Raw genomic sequence first — 12,436 nt, forward strand, 5'->3', positions numbered from 1 at the left:
TATATATATATTTCAATCCACATTCTAAAGAAATGAGGTGTACAATGCGTCCGTTAAAGGTTTTCAGGCTAGCAGCCGTGGACTTGCGGGTGGCTTATGGGAGGTTTAAGGAGAGTGTATAAATGTGCAGATATGAGTGGCTATCTGGTGCCCTGAGCATAGTTTCTCTTTCCTGAGGTTGTGCCCCTAGCTTTAAGGATTAGGAGGTCATTATGTTCAATTATATGACTGCTTTGATTCTGCTTCAGATGAACCGATAGAATCAGCTTTTTATTTTGCTCGGTCTGTTGTTTTGGGGTTTTCTTTGTGTTGAAATTCCTTTATTTAGATTAAGATTACGATTTTTATTTATTTATTATTTTTCTATATAGACCTGTTATACATGTGCAAATGTATTAGGGAGGTAAAGAAAGTAAACAAGTTAAAGTAATATCAAGCCATTCATATATTCAGGTGAACTGGTCACATCAGCAAGAAGTGTCCTGTATATAAAACACAACATCGCATCTCCGTGGGTGGCATGGTATCGTGGTGTATAGTATTACTGCTTCACTGAGTTTGAATCCACCTCGGAGCCTTTCTGTGTGGACTTTGCATGTTCTCACTATGTTTGGATGGGTTCCCTCTGTGTACTCTAACTTCCCGACACAGTCCAAACACATGCATGTTAGGTTAATTTGTGATTTTAATTCGAACATAGTTCCAAATGGTTATCCTCGTCTCTCTGTTAGCCCTGTGATAGATTGGCGACCTGTCCGGGTCATACCTCGCCTCTCGCCCTATGACAGCTGGGAAAGGCTCCAGTGACCCTGAATTGGCACTTCTATTTCTCTGGAGCTTCTTTTTCCTCAAATCCGGAACATGCTTTTCCTTCTAGGTGTTTTGCACAGCACAGCTGGAAGATTTAACAAAAAAGAACCGCAGAGCCTCTCTTGTAAAATCCGTCATATGTTCCCCTTGTCTGCACTCACACGGCTAAAAACATGTAAAAACAGCTTGTTTCAGAGTGTCTCGTGCTGCTGCACAACATCCAATTCAAAATGATTGGTAACTTGGATGAAACCAAGCAAGCAGGAAAAGCAACTGATTGTTTTTATGTAAGTGTGTGGAGAAAGCAGGGAGGAGAGTGGCCTGAAACCTTCAACTGAGTTTTGCATATAAAGAAGATCAGGGTTGTGGCAAAGTTAGACAGCAGGTCGTTTCCACATCCCATAATTTACTGTACTCAGAGTCAACTGGTCAAGTGTGAAATGAGAAAAGCAACCATAAAGGGAATATAAAACAAATGACTTCCTACATATTAGCGCAGCTGGTGCTACAGTGTGTTCCTTCTGTTATATTTACTTTGTTTTTGATAATGCTATATTAAAACAGTGACCTAATGAATCACACTGATTCGCTGGAACAATTACATTTGCATTTACAGCATTTAGTTGGCACCCTCATCTTGCTGTATGCAAAAGTGCAGAAGCAGGATACACTTAAAACCATTAAAATATATATAATAGAGCCCGGTATATTCTACACATGTTTGTATGGGATATTGTATTTGTTTTAAATGTTATATACCTATGTGGTATGTGACTTTTGTTGTCATGATGCCAGGTCTCTCTTGGAAATGAGATTTTTAATCTCAATGAGATTTTTTACCTGGATAAATAAAGGATTAATAATAAGCGGTTACTGCAGCAACAGCTCTACTTGTGATCAAGAGGAGAGGGGAAGCATTTTTGAGAGCAAGGTAAGGTGGATTTACACTTGACAGATTATAATTAATTTTCTGTTTGTGAAAAATATAATAAATGCTGTTTTAAATAGGTGATACGTGGTACTGATGTTTCAGCAGTGAAGCTAATTGTCAGTTAATACTGCGTGACATGGATTTACAGTAGTAGTAGATACTGTGGTCCTTGATAGGTAAAGAAGAGGGATAGTGGTGCACTAAAACACATTTTAAGTAAGAGCGAGATTTTGTGTAGCCAAAGCTGATGGAGGCATACTTGCCAACATTTAATACAGGCTATTTTACTAAGGTTTTATGCATTTAAAAATTCAATTGATGCTAAAAGACCGTAACCTCTTTCATCCTTTACTTGGGGATAAGTATCCACAAGGGAGGTCTCCTGGGAACGACATACCTTCCTAGCCTCCCCCCCTATTTGCTCTTGCATCTCTAATAGTGAAATCTGGAATGATGTAATACCTGGCCAATGGTTGGTAATGCAAAGTCACCTTTTACTTTTGATATTTTCTTGTAATCCTGTTTCAACTTCTTAATTTTCTCTCTACATGTACCACATTACTGTGCTTTGTGTTGGATGCCCAGCAGCAGATCAAGTGGAGCTACTTGTAAAGATTTTTTATATTTCCTCTGTCGCATATAGGTTTAGATTTTCCCTGTTTTTCCACCTGACCTCTCTGCAGAGAGTAGGGAGCCAGAAGTGTGCGTGTATATGTATATGGTTTTGTTGAGATTGCGTTCTCAGTTTGCTTTTGTTTTTTGCTCTTGCATAATTGAACTTTTTGCACATCAGCATTTTTAGGTTTTCGTTCATATTGTGTTCATGCTCTAGTTAATCTTTCTGTTGTCTTCTATTTGTGCTCATTTTCCTTAATGTTGCTTTTGTCCAGTGTAGCAGTTATCTGTGGATTTAGTTCTTGTTTTACTTTGGCTGTGCTTAGTTTTACTTCCTCCCCTGTCTCATTTTCTTGATTGTCTACACCTGTGTCGATTGCCCCAGCTGTCTTCACTTCCATGACCATGACTTTCATGGCTTCCCTTCACTCTTTCTTGCAGTGTCTGTTTAAACTTACACTGTGTTCTCTGCCTACTTTGGATTCAGTTTTACATTTTTCTGGTGGACTTTGAATCAGCCACAATAAAAGGCCCGTCTTTTGTTATGTAGTCTGTTTTGGAGTTTGCATTTGGGTTCTCTTCTTGCAATTCATTAGACAACCTGCCCATATTTCTGGACCAATCACAGTACACCTACATAATTCAAAGTTGAAGGTTTTATGTGATGTAGTTTAAGTCATTTTCCTTTGGAATACACTGCAAAACACGATTTCCCAGTCTTTTGATGGCCATTAGACAAAATTGCCTATATTTATTGAGAAAAGATGGGTCTGTTTGTAGCTTCATTTATTCATAAAAAAGCTAATTTGGTTGCAGGGGTTCAATAGTGCAAACTGTACATCTGCAGCGAGGACCTCAGCAGAGTGCTCATCACACCTAGTGTCAAGTTTACTCCCCTGGAGGGAATTTCATTTAGATACTGAGAAGGGAAAACCTCAGACACAACGCAGCCAGGGTAGCAGGGCAGTGGGGCCGAGTCGTGGCTCCTGCAGGTGGGGGAGCCAGCACCAGGGCACTGGGTCTCCCGCAGGTTAAATCCAGTAAGTGAAGAGCAGCTTGATTGCACAGCTGGATTGGCAGCAAGGCCATTTCCAGACATATCTCTGAAATGTTTGGGGAACAAAAGAAAGTAGAAAGCAGTCAGCCGCCTGGCACAGAGGTGGCTGAATCAGCAGTCTATGTCTAACAGGAAAGTGCAGAGGGGATAGTGGCTGTCATGGTGTTCTATTAGTAAACTCTATTTCACATGTAAGTGATCCAGTTTGCTGAGGTGCAGTAGTACGTAACAGTCAGTGTCGGACTGATCAAACTGTGTCTTTTTCCTGCATTTGTCTATGCCTAAAGCAGATGCACTATAAAAGAAATGCAATTTAAAATAGCTGGCCTCTTTCCATGACCATTGCACAAGCTCCAGCAGTTTTGAATGAAGTTAATCCATCACTTCATGTGATGAGGTGATCTAGCAATTTCAACAAGTTTTCAATCAAGTGCTAAAAACGTCCGGCAAAACAATTCAGTGGCAGGTCTGACACACAGGCAGTTTAAAACGACTAGACGTTGTTCAATGATGGATAATTTTCACCTCCAAACTGTGCAAATTCAGTCAATTTTCTGCGTGTGCGGTTTGCCAGTCTTCCACTAACCAACAGGCAGGAGAAGAGCAAGCCTCTTAAAATCCCCCAACGATTAATACACATAAATGGCAAAGGAAAAAAGTTGATTTGAATAGTTTTATTGTCAACCTGTGGCATTCATTTATTTATTTTTTTTGCAGGTGATACAATCTTTCAGAGCAAAAGACCAGGACTTACCAAGCGCTGGACAACAGTTCTCCTTCAGATCACCAAAAGAAGATCTGAAAAACAGGAATTTTACCATCCGAGACTTTGGAAGTACGTATTCTCTGTTTTGACATACCTGACCAATGAGTACAGTTTGAAACATGTCTCCTGCTTTAACAGTTTATGAAATACTGACAAACAGGTAATAATCTTAGAAAGCAGATGACCTTTTTCAGAGATAAATTGAAATTGCACTTGAAACACTTTAAAGTGACAGTGAAAGTAATGATGATACTGAAATATACTGGGGTAGTGACATAAAAATCACCTTGGGTTGTACATTCAAGTGAGATATTACTCTTCAGTCGCTGCCTGCAAAAAACCTGTCTCCAAACAAAACCCAAAAGCACAGAGACTTCAGATCATCTTTTCATTGAAAGGTCTGAGTGGCATGTCTCAGTGCTAAAAATAACCCAAACACATGCAGTCAGACACTGTATTGTGATAAGGCCACATATCACATGTGAAGCTCTGCAGTCTGCACCGGTTGAGGCCTTTGAAGTCTAACCAGAAAGACGGGTAATGAAAAGTGAAAAGTGGGACATGGCAGGATGAGGCCAGGGAAACGAATGCATTCACCATCCTTGACAAGCACTGGTCCGAACCTCTGATCCAGTTTTACCTTTTGGACACAGTGTCTTCCAGCTTCCTGACTGCCAGAAGCCTCAGAAGCACACTCTCCAGATACAAAGTGAGATCTGATAGGTAGGGACAGGAAATGCAAACACCACAGGCTCTGCGGACAGGTTGGGTAAGACAGGGGGAGAGAGTGCACAAACAAAATCGTGCTTGTGCGCAACATGCAAGGTGTGCTAAAACGCCTGACCTCCTGTCAAGAGAAAGTGCTAGGCTTCGTCACTGGAACAAACCTGGCTTGACAGGGGTCAGACAGTCTAGCTGTAGCAGACAGAAGCAGGCAGGTTTAACCTGACATGTTCCCTCTCCCTCGTATACACTGTCGACCTCTATTCAAGTTGAATTTCTTACACCTTTGGCTGTCATCCCAAGTTGTTCCCTTTGTGTGTTTTTAGGAGTGTAATCAACAAAGCAGCAGTAACCCCACTGGAATTATTCAGATTATTTTATCCAATCTTCTTTTTATTTCTTTATTTATCCATGCTGCAAAAGGTTCATGAAGTCAGAACCATAAAAATAAACATTTCACGACAGGCTCCCTGTTGCCAAGAATATTCATACCACAAAACTTTAGGTGCCGCACACAGAGGGGCCACTATCAAAATGAAGTTTACAATTTTGCACATAGCTCAAAAACAGCTTGGCTTGCAGTGGTTTCTTTTCATAGTTTCATTCTCGGAGTCTTTGTTCTAATAGTTTTCAGCCCCAAAGTAATTTCCAAAAAATGGTTACAAAGTCAACTGATACATCAGATTTGACATTACAAAGTAAATCAATATTTATTGATTTAAATAGATAAAAAATAAAAGGAATTTCCCAGTTGTCTGAGAAAATACATTTCTTAATGCTCACTCACTAATGCGTACTTAACTTTTCTCCAAGTGTACTTATTCATAAATAATAGTAAAAAATTTTAAATCATTATACGTCTCCATTTAAATGCTGCCAACACTGTTACAGATGATTTAAAGAAAGCGATCACATTTCAGTAGTAATCGGACATGTCAATGGTGAGACTTGTCTGAACTGCTACTGTATAGTCAGCCTGTATATTATAGACTTAGAGTATTTGATAATACATGCAAAACTAGCAGAACAATATTTTAAATCATAATTTAATCTATTTTGCTTTAAGTTTAGTTTGACAAAAACATGTACATCTGAGTTATTGCCTCAGCTGTACACATGTGATGTCATTACATCAAGATGTGAGAGAGTATACTGAAAACCATGTGTCTCCCCCCACTGGTGCAGCCAGCAAGTCAACTTCAGCGAACACGTAAAAGTTAATATTTAACATTCCTGGTTTCTCCCAAATCCTACTTGTGTTGACAGAGATCTGCAAATGCTTCCAGTCAGCCTGGACCCAAATTATTTATAATAGAAAATTATCTACTACCTGTAAAACAAGATAACATCATAAATAAAACATACATACATAATTACAAACTCTCTGCAGTTAGATAGAAAACCCTTTGTGGTGTTTCAAGGAATACTGTCTCGGGTGTGGCTCGAAGCAAATTATTGAAGTTTCTCATCTCACTCAGAGAAACAAATTGAGAGGATTTGATATCACACATAAAGAGTTATCAGACATGGCAAAATTTCGTCTCTCAAACTTGGACATTGAGAGTTGTTATTCAGCTCAGAGGATTGTCTGACTGATGTGAGGTTATACTTGGAGGAATATTTCAGAACTTTCAAGCCTGCACAGATCAAGGAATAAGCAGTTGCTGCACTACTTCAGGCCTTTCCATTAAAAAAAAAATAAGATCTCTTATATCCAAGACTACATATGTTGTCAAAGAATGACTGTGTTTGAAGCTCTTTTGTGTATTTGATGACATTTTAAAAAAGCTCTTGTCTTATTTAGATAACACAGCTGGAATCGTGACAAAGCGGAGCGGCTTTCGAAGACGTTTACAGGAGATCTACTTCCTCCCTGTGGTTATTGAAGATAATGGCTACCCACCCAAAAGCAGCACAGGCACATTGACCATCCGTGTATGCGGCTGTGAATCGGACGGTTCACTGTTAACTTGCAGTGCAGAGGCCATCTTTCTTCCTGTGGGTCTAAGCACAGGAGCGCTGATTGCTATACTTCTATGTATCATCATCCTGCTCGGTGAGATTCGGATTTTATTCTCAAACTTTTGAAAACTCCAAACTGTGTGAAATATGACTATATTTATGGCAGTTATAGTTAGTAGTCATTTTCTTTGTGGAAAATATTTCATGGGATTTCAGGAGGATAAGTCCTAGTCTGCTCTATATTTATCCTTTGTACTATAAACTCTATTAAAATGTGAACTAGTTTGACATTTTGGGAAATATAACATCATTTTTCATAACAGCTGGAGGCAGTCCAACAAAACTGCTCCGTCCAAAGGTCTGATGGCTTCCTATCATTGTAGAGGCTCAAGGGCACACAGTGTGCATATGTTTAAGTTGTATGAAAAACCATTGCGTCCAATTTTCCTGGGTTGGACTCTTTCTTGGCTGGGTTCAGCGACAGTCTGGAGTCTTCATTGTTTGCCTGGCGATCTCATAATGACGCCAAGACTTGGAGAAATATTGATCTTCTCTAACTTCTGAGGGGAGAAAAAAAAAAAAAGCAGGGGCTGACATTTTATGAAATATCAAACTATTGACATTTCCACTCTACAACTATTCCTTTAGTGCAGGCTCTGAAAAGTTGAGAATTTATTTTTTAATTCCTGCGATTTTAGTAGCCAAATTCTGATCTGAATGTAACCAAAGAAAACTGTAATGTTTTAGAAAACCCTGTGAGACTAGACGCATGTGCATCAAAGAATATTGATGTATGTGCTCCAGATATACTTCCCCTTGTGTCTGGCAATACCTGGTTCCAAACATGCTGAGCTGACCGTCAGAGTTGGGCTGGCATTTCTCCAGGAGTGTCTGCAGTTAATTATCAAACCCATGTGAATATTGTCATTCAATGAGATGTTAAAGACTAGAGGGAGGGTCGCTCGGCTCTATAAACTAAATCCAATCTTGCTGCCCTGTGGTTGTTTCAGAAGCTACAGCTTTTACATTTCCCACAAGGTCATGGTTGTAAAACTCCTTCCTAATTCTCTGCTATTAATGCCTGAGCTCATCTGCATAGCTGGGAGGAAGTAAATGTAGGTTTATGGCATCATTTTCTGAATTATAAGCGTGGGATGGTCGGTTGTTAAAGAAGACCTTGTTTTAAACTGGAAGTCCATGCCCTTTGAATTTAGCTGTATTTACTTTTCTCTATCTCCTTCTAATTTACGGTGCACGAAGAATCCACTGTTAAATTCCACCTATGCCTAATCATTAATCCTTTTTCATTACCCTCATGAATGTATTCATGTGAAATATCAGCCCAACTTCCACTGTTTTATATGTGATTGAACATAAAAGCACATTGTGGCACTGTGCTGTAGAGCTGTGTCGGTGTGTTCACTTCATTTGAGAAGAATGTCTTCAAAGCTCCAAGTCGACCCACCCCCAAGGCTAAGGCTGATGCCAAACTGTCATGCTGTCCCTGAGAAGGGAAGAGGCAGAGAAAATCAGCACTCCCACTGAGAACATTTCCATAGAGCCACTTAGTTTCTGTGCAGCATTTGTAAGGATGACCCAGTTGTCCTGTGAGGGAAAAAAACCGAGGAGTCGAAATTAAACAAGCCAGGCGTTCATCTGCATTGCTATGTCTCCCAAACCGATGTGGATCGACTGCATCTAATGACAAAGCCTGTAATAAGCGTCTGTTGTGAAAGTCTACAAATGAGCCACTGGGGGGAGCTGGCACACCACTTAAAGGAAGATAAAAATAACTTGAGAGTAAAAGAAAGGAGAGAGAAAGTGAGCTACAGAGAGGTTGAAAAGAGGCGACCTAGTCAGGGCTTTTTTCAGTCTGAATGTATTTATTGGAATATTTCATTTGAATGATTTCACTTTTTCCTGCCCATTGCTCTTACTCCTAGATGCAACTGTATATTAAAAGCCCAGAGGAGAAAAAAAACCCCACATTTTACTGCAGTTTTCAATGACTAGGCTGAGAAGGGGACACAGACACAGAGAGACAGATTGCACTGACAGGAGTGAAGAGAGAGTAGGAAATTTACCGTGCTGAAAATAACACAGCGGTACTATGGTGTCTAAAATATGCAGCACCTCGAGCAATCTCTGATGGTTTGTGTGAAAAAACAATAAAATGTTGCTTTGGGTATATTGTCAGCGGTACAATTTCACTTCCAACAATGTTTACAGCTCTGTGCTATTTTTTTCTAAGCATGTTTTGCAGTGAGTACATCTTATTCTTTGAGATGCCAAGGCAAAAGAAGGCATTGATTTGCAGGTCAGATGTCTAGACAACAAATGACAATGATAACAGGGATCGTGGGTTTCTTTTTTACCCCTTATAACTGTTGTTCCTGTGCTCTATATTACCACTTGCTTTTGATCGTTGGTATGACACAGCATGGCAAAACGTATGGCTTATGTTGGAATGAGATTAAACATCTAGAGTCATACTACCTGCACTTTGCCGAGCACATTTCTACACTAATCCTCTTTGCTAGCATACTCATCATCTTTGTTTCATGTGTACGCATGTTAATAGCATTTTATATATATTTTTTTAAAACACAATACTCAAAAAAAGAACACTCTGGGCCACACTGTGTATAAATCTTGATCCTATTAAATATTTTCAGTAGGATTAAGCATAAAACCAGCTTGTCTCAGTGAAGGAGGGAGACTCAGGTGATACCCTTCTGTCCATCCAGTCGAGTAAATTTTATATAGGGTTTAATATTTAAGTTGCCACAGTTTCTCTGCATGCTACTCTGCCATACAGCCAATCTCAGCTGCAGTATCTGTTCTCATGTAGAGCTAAGTAAAAATTAAGACATGCCAAAATCATCTTTTTTTGACTATAGGGGTCCAGTTTAAAATGACATTTACTGTTGTGTAATCCAAATTCATACCTCTGATCAACACATATTTTGAGCTGTAAATGGTTAAAACTATACCTCTAAGAGGCTCCTACTTTTTTCACAAATAAAGATTCAATAACCTGATTTTTTATTTGGAAATCTAACATGGAAACATTTCGATTTGTTCTCCTAGTTATTGTAGTCCTCTACGTGGGATTGAGACGGCAGAAGAAGAAGGAAACCCTTATGTCATCCAAAGAGGACATCCGGGATAATGTGATTCACTACGATGATGAAGGAGGGGGAGAAGAGGACACGCACGCGTTTGACATGGGGACACTTCGCAATCCCAAGGTTGTCAAAGACAACCTGTACCGCAGGGATGTCAAGCCTGAGATGAAAAGAGGTACCAGGCCGCCTGTCTCTCAGGACAGCGCAGACATCCGAGACTTCATCAACCAGCGTCTGAAAGAGCATGACACGGACAACTCAGCCCCGCCGTACGACTCCTTAGCGACATACGCTTATGAAGGAGATGGCTCTGTAGCTGAGTCACTAAGCTCCATTGAGTCCCTCGCAATAGACCTCGAGGAGGACTATGATTACCTCACTGACTGGGGGCCCCGCTTTAAGACACTGGCAGGGATTTTCGGGGAACAGTCAGAAACTCAGTCGAACTCAGCAACCACAGAGAACGCACATTGATGTTGTTCACAGACTCAAAAAGCAAATATGTAACAATATTCTTTTTGTTGGCTCAAATGTTTCATCATTACTTTCTTCCCATGTTATCCATTTTTAATGTTTTGGGGATTTTTTTTCAGCTCACTGTTTTCTATTTCATTGGTGCTTCACCATGCTCAGTCCCCAAATTGTCTCAAAAAATAAAATAAAAAAATAGAAAGAAAGAACATATGATAACATAAGTACATGAGCTAAGCAGTCATTCAATTTCCTTTCGGCTGAATATTGTTTCTTGTCTTACATTTTATTTCCTCTCGGGGATCACGCATAGACACGGAAATGTTGCCGTTTCCAACAACATCCTTTAAAGTGCCTCAATATAATTGTTCTTTCACTTGCTATTTCATGCCACATGTCCAGTGATGTACTTTTGAGCCCCATAGATAAATTCAGTCAGCACTGCGCTCTGACTGGCAGAAGCATCTACCAACACCAATGTAACTCTGTGGGGACAATGAGGTGGCCCAAGTTTGGCCAAAGATGTTTTGAATGTTATTTATTGTTCTATTTATTTATTGGCTGATTGAGTTTGATTCGATTTTTGTGTATTTATCTATTTATCTCTCAGTCATCAATCTGTATTTTTATTTTTGGAGACACTTGAGGATTTTGTAATTAATCAAGGCCCACTTGAAAATGTATGTTTCTATTAGGTGGGTCCTGTGAATAGACTTGTACTAGAGTTGTAAAAAAAAAAGAGAGAGAGAGAAATTAGGGCTAAATACTGCAGTTGAGTCATGTAAGCACTGTTTTGTTAAATAAACCACACTTGGATAGAATCCCTCTCCATCTATTTATTACTTATGAAAGTTCACTTACCACTGATTAAAATAATACTGTCTGATTTATGGTGAACTTAGAAGTTGTATGAATGGACCTGAGCACTCTTGATAGGTACATTAGGTGTAACTGTGAAGCTGTATATATTATACATGTGTAAATAGTAAGTTCTAGCTATCAGTGGGTGATGTTACAGTACTACGCACCGGCATATTCATAATGTGAGGTGCTAACTAGCTTAGCCATCAAATGTCATTATGTTTAAATAGGATACATACAGCCATGGTGAAAAAGAAAGTGCACCCTATTTAAATTCAAAGAGTTTGTGTTTCAGGACATAAAATCATCTACTCCTTACCAGGGCTAAAATGAGTTAAAAAAAACAATGAAACAATATTGTATTTAACAAAAAATAAGACAAAATGCAGAATCAGTGTGTGGTAAAACTAAGAAAAGCCACGTGCTGCTAATCAAATGTACTTGTTTGATTAATCATCATCAACTGTGAGCACCTCTATAAAAGCAGAGGTTTTGGCAATTTGCTGGTTTGGAGCATTCGGTTGTGCAAGCAATTGTTGATGGCCATCAGTCTTGGAAGGGTTGTAAAGCTGTTTCCAAACCATTTCAAGTCCATCCTTTCACAGTGAAAAAGATTATAACCAAGTGACCAAAGTATTATAGAGACAAATGTGAGACCGTCTGTGTGACAGCTAAGCTTGGTTGAAATTGGGTCATGCAACAGCATAATGATCCCGAGCACAGCAGCAAATCTGCAATAGAATGGCTGGGAAAGAAAAGAACGAATGTGCTGCAATGGCCCAGTAAAAGTCCAGACCTCAACCTGATTTAGAAAGAGATGTATGGATAAACAAATGCCAATAAAGATTAATGAACCAAAGCAATGTTATAAATACAACAATGTGAAACTTGTTGGTGAAATGGCAAACAATTGGAGTTATTTCTACTAAAGGTGATTCTATAAGTTACTGAATCAAGCGGTGCACTATTTTTGTTTCACGCTGATTCAGTATGTCAGCTTAGTTTCTGTTAAATAAATAATGACACTGTGTGGTAAGTCATGGGTTGATGTTAATCTGAGGTTGTATATCACTAATTTTAAGACCTTTTAAGGACCAGACCATTTTAATATG

At 39.3% G+C, this 12,436-nt stretch overlaps 1 protein-coding gene across 1 annotated transcript in view; it reads left to right on the plus strand.

The window, feature by feature from the left end:
- The window catches only part of LOC102310367 (cadherin-12), a 102,347-nt gene extending 91,063 nt beyond the window's left edge, over window positions 1–11,284 (plus strand). The window contains exons 10-12 of the mRNA XM_005932084.3: window positions 4,131–4,248; window positions 6,707–6,958; window positions 9,955–11,284. Of these exons, the coding sequence (XP_005932146.1) occupies window positions 4,131–4,248; window positions 6,707–6,958; window positions 9,955–10,466 (882 nt within the window). The 3' untranslated portion in view covers window positions 10,467–11,284. The remainder of the gene's footprint in view (window positions 1–4,130; window positions 4,249–6,706; window positions 6,959–9,954) is intronic.
- The last annotated feature ends 1,152 nt before the right edge of the window (window positions 11,285–12,436 follow it).

This window comes from Haplochromis burtoni, unplaced genomic scaffold, assembly GCF_018398535.1.
Source record: "Haplochromis burtoni strain Fernald_Lab_line unplaced genomic scaffold, NCSU_Asbu1 Contig_101, whole genome shotgun sequence".
NCBI lineage: Eukaryota > Metazoa > Chordata > Actinopteri > Cichliformes > Cichlidae > Haplochromis > Haplochromis burtoni.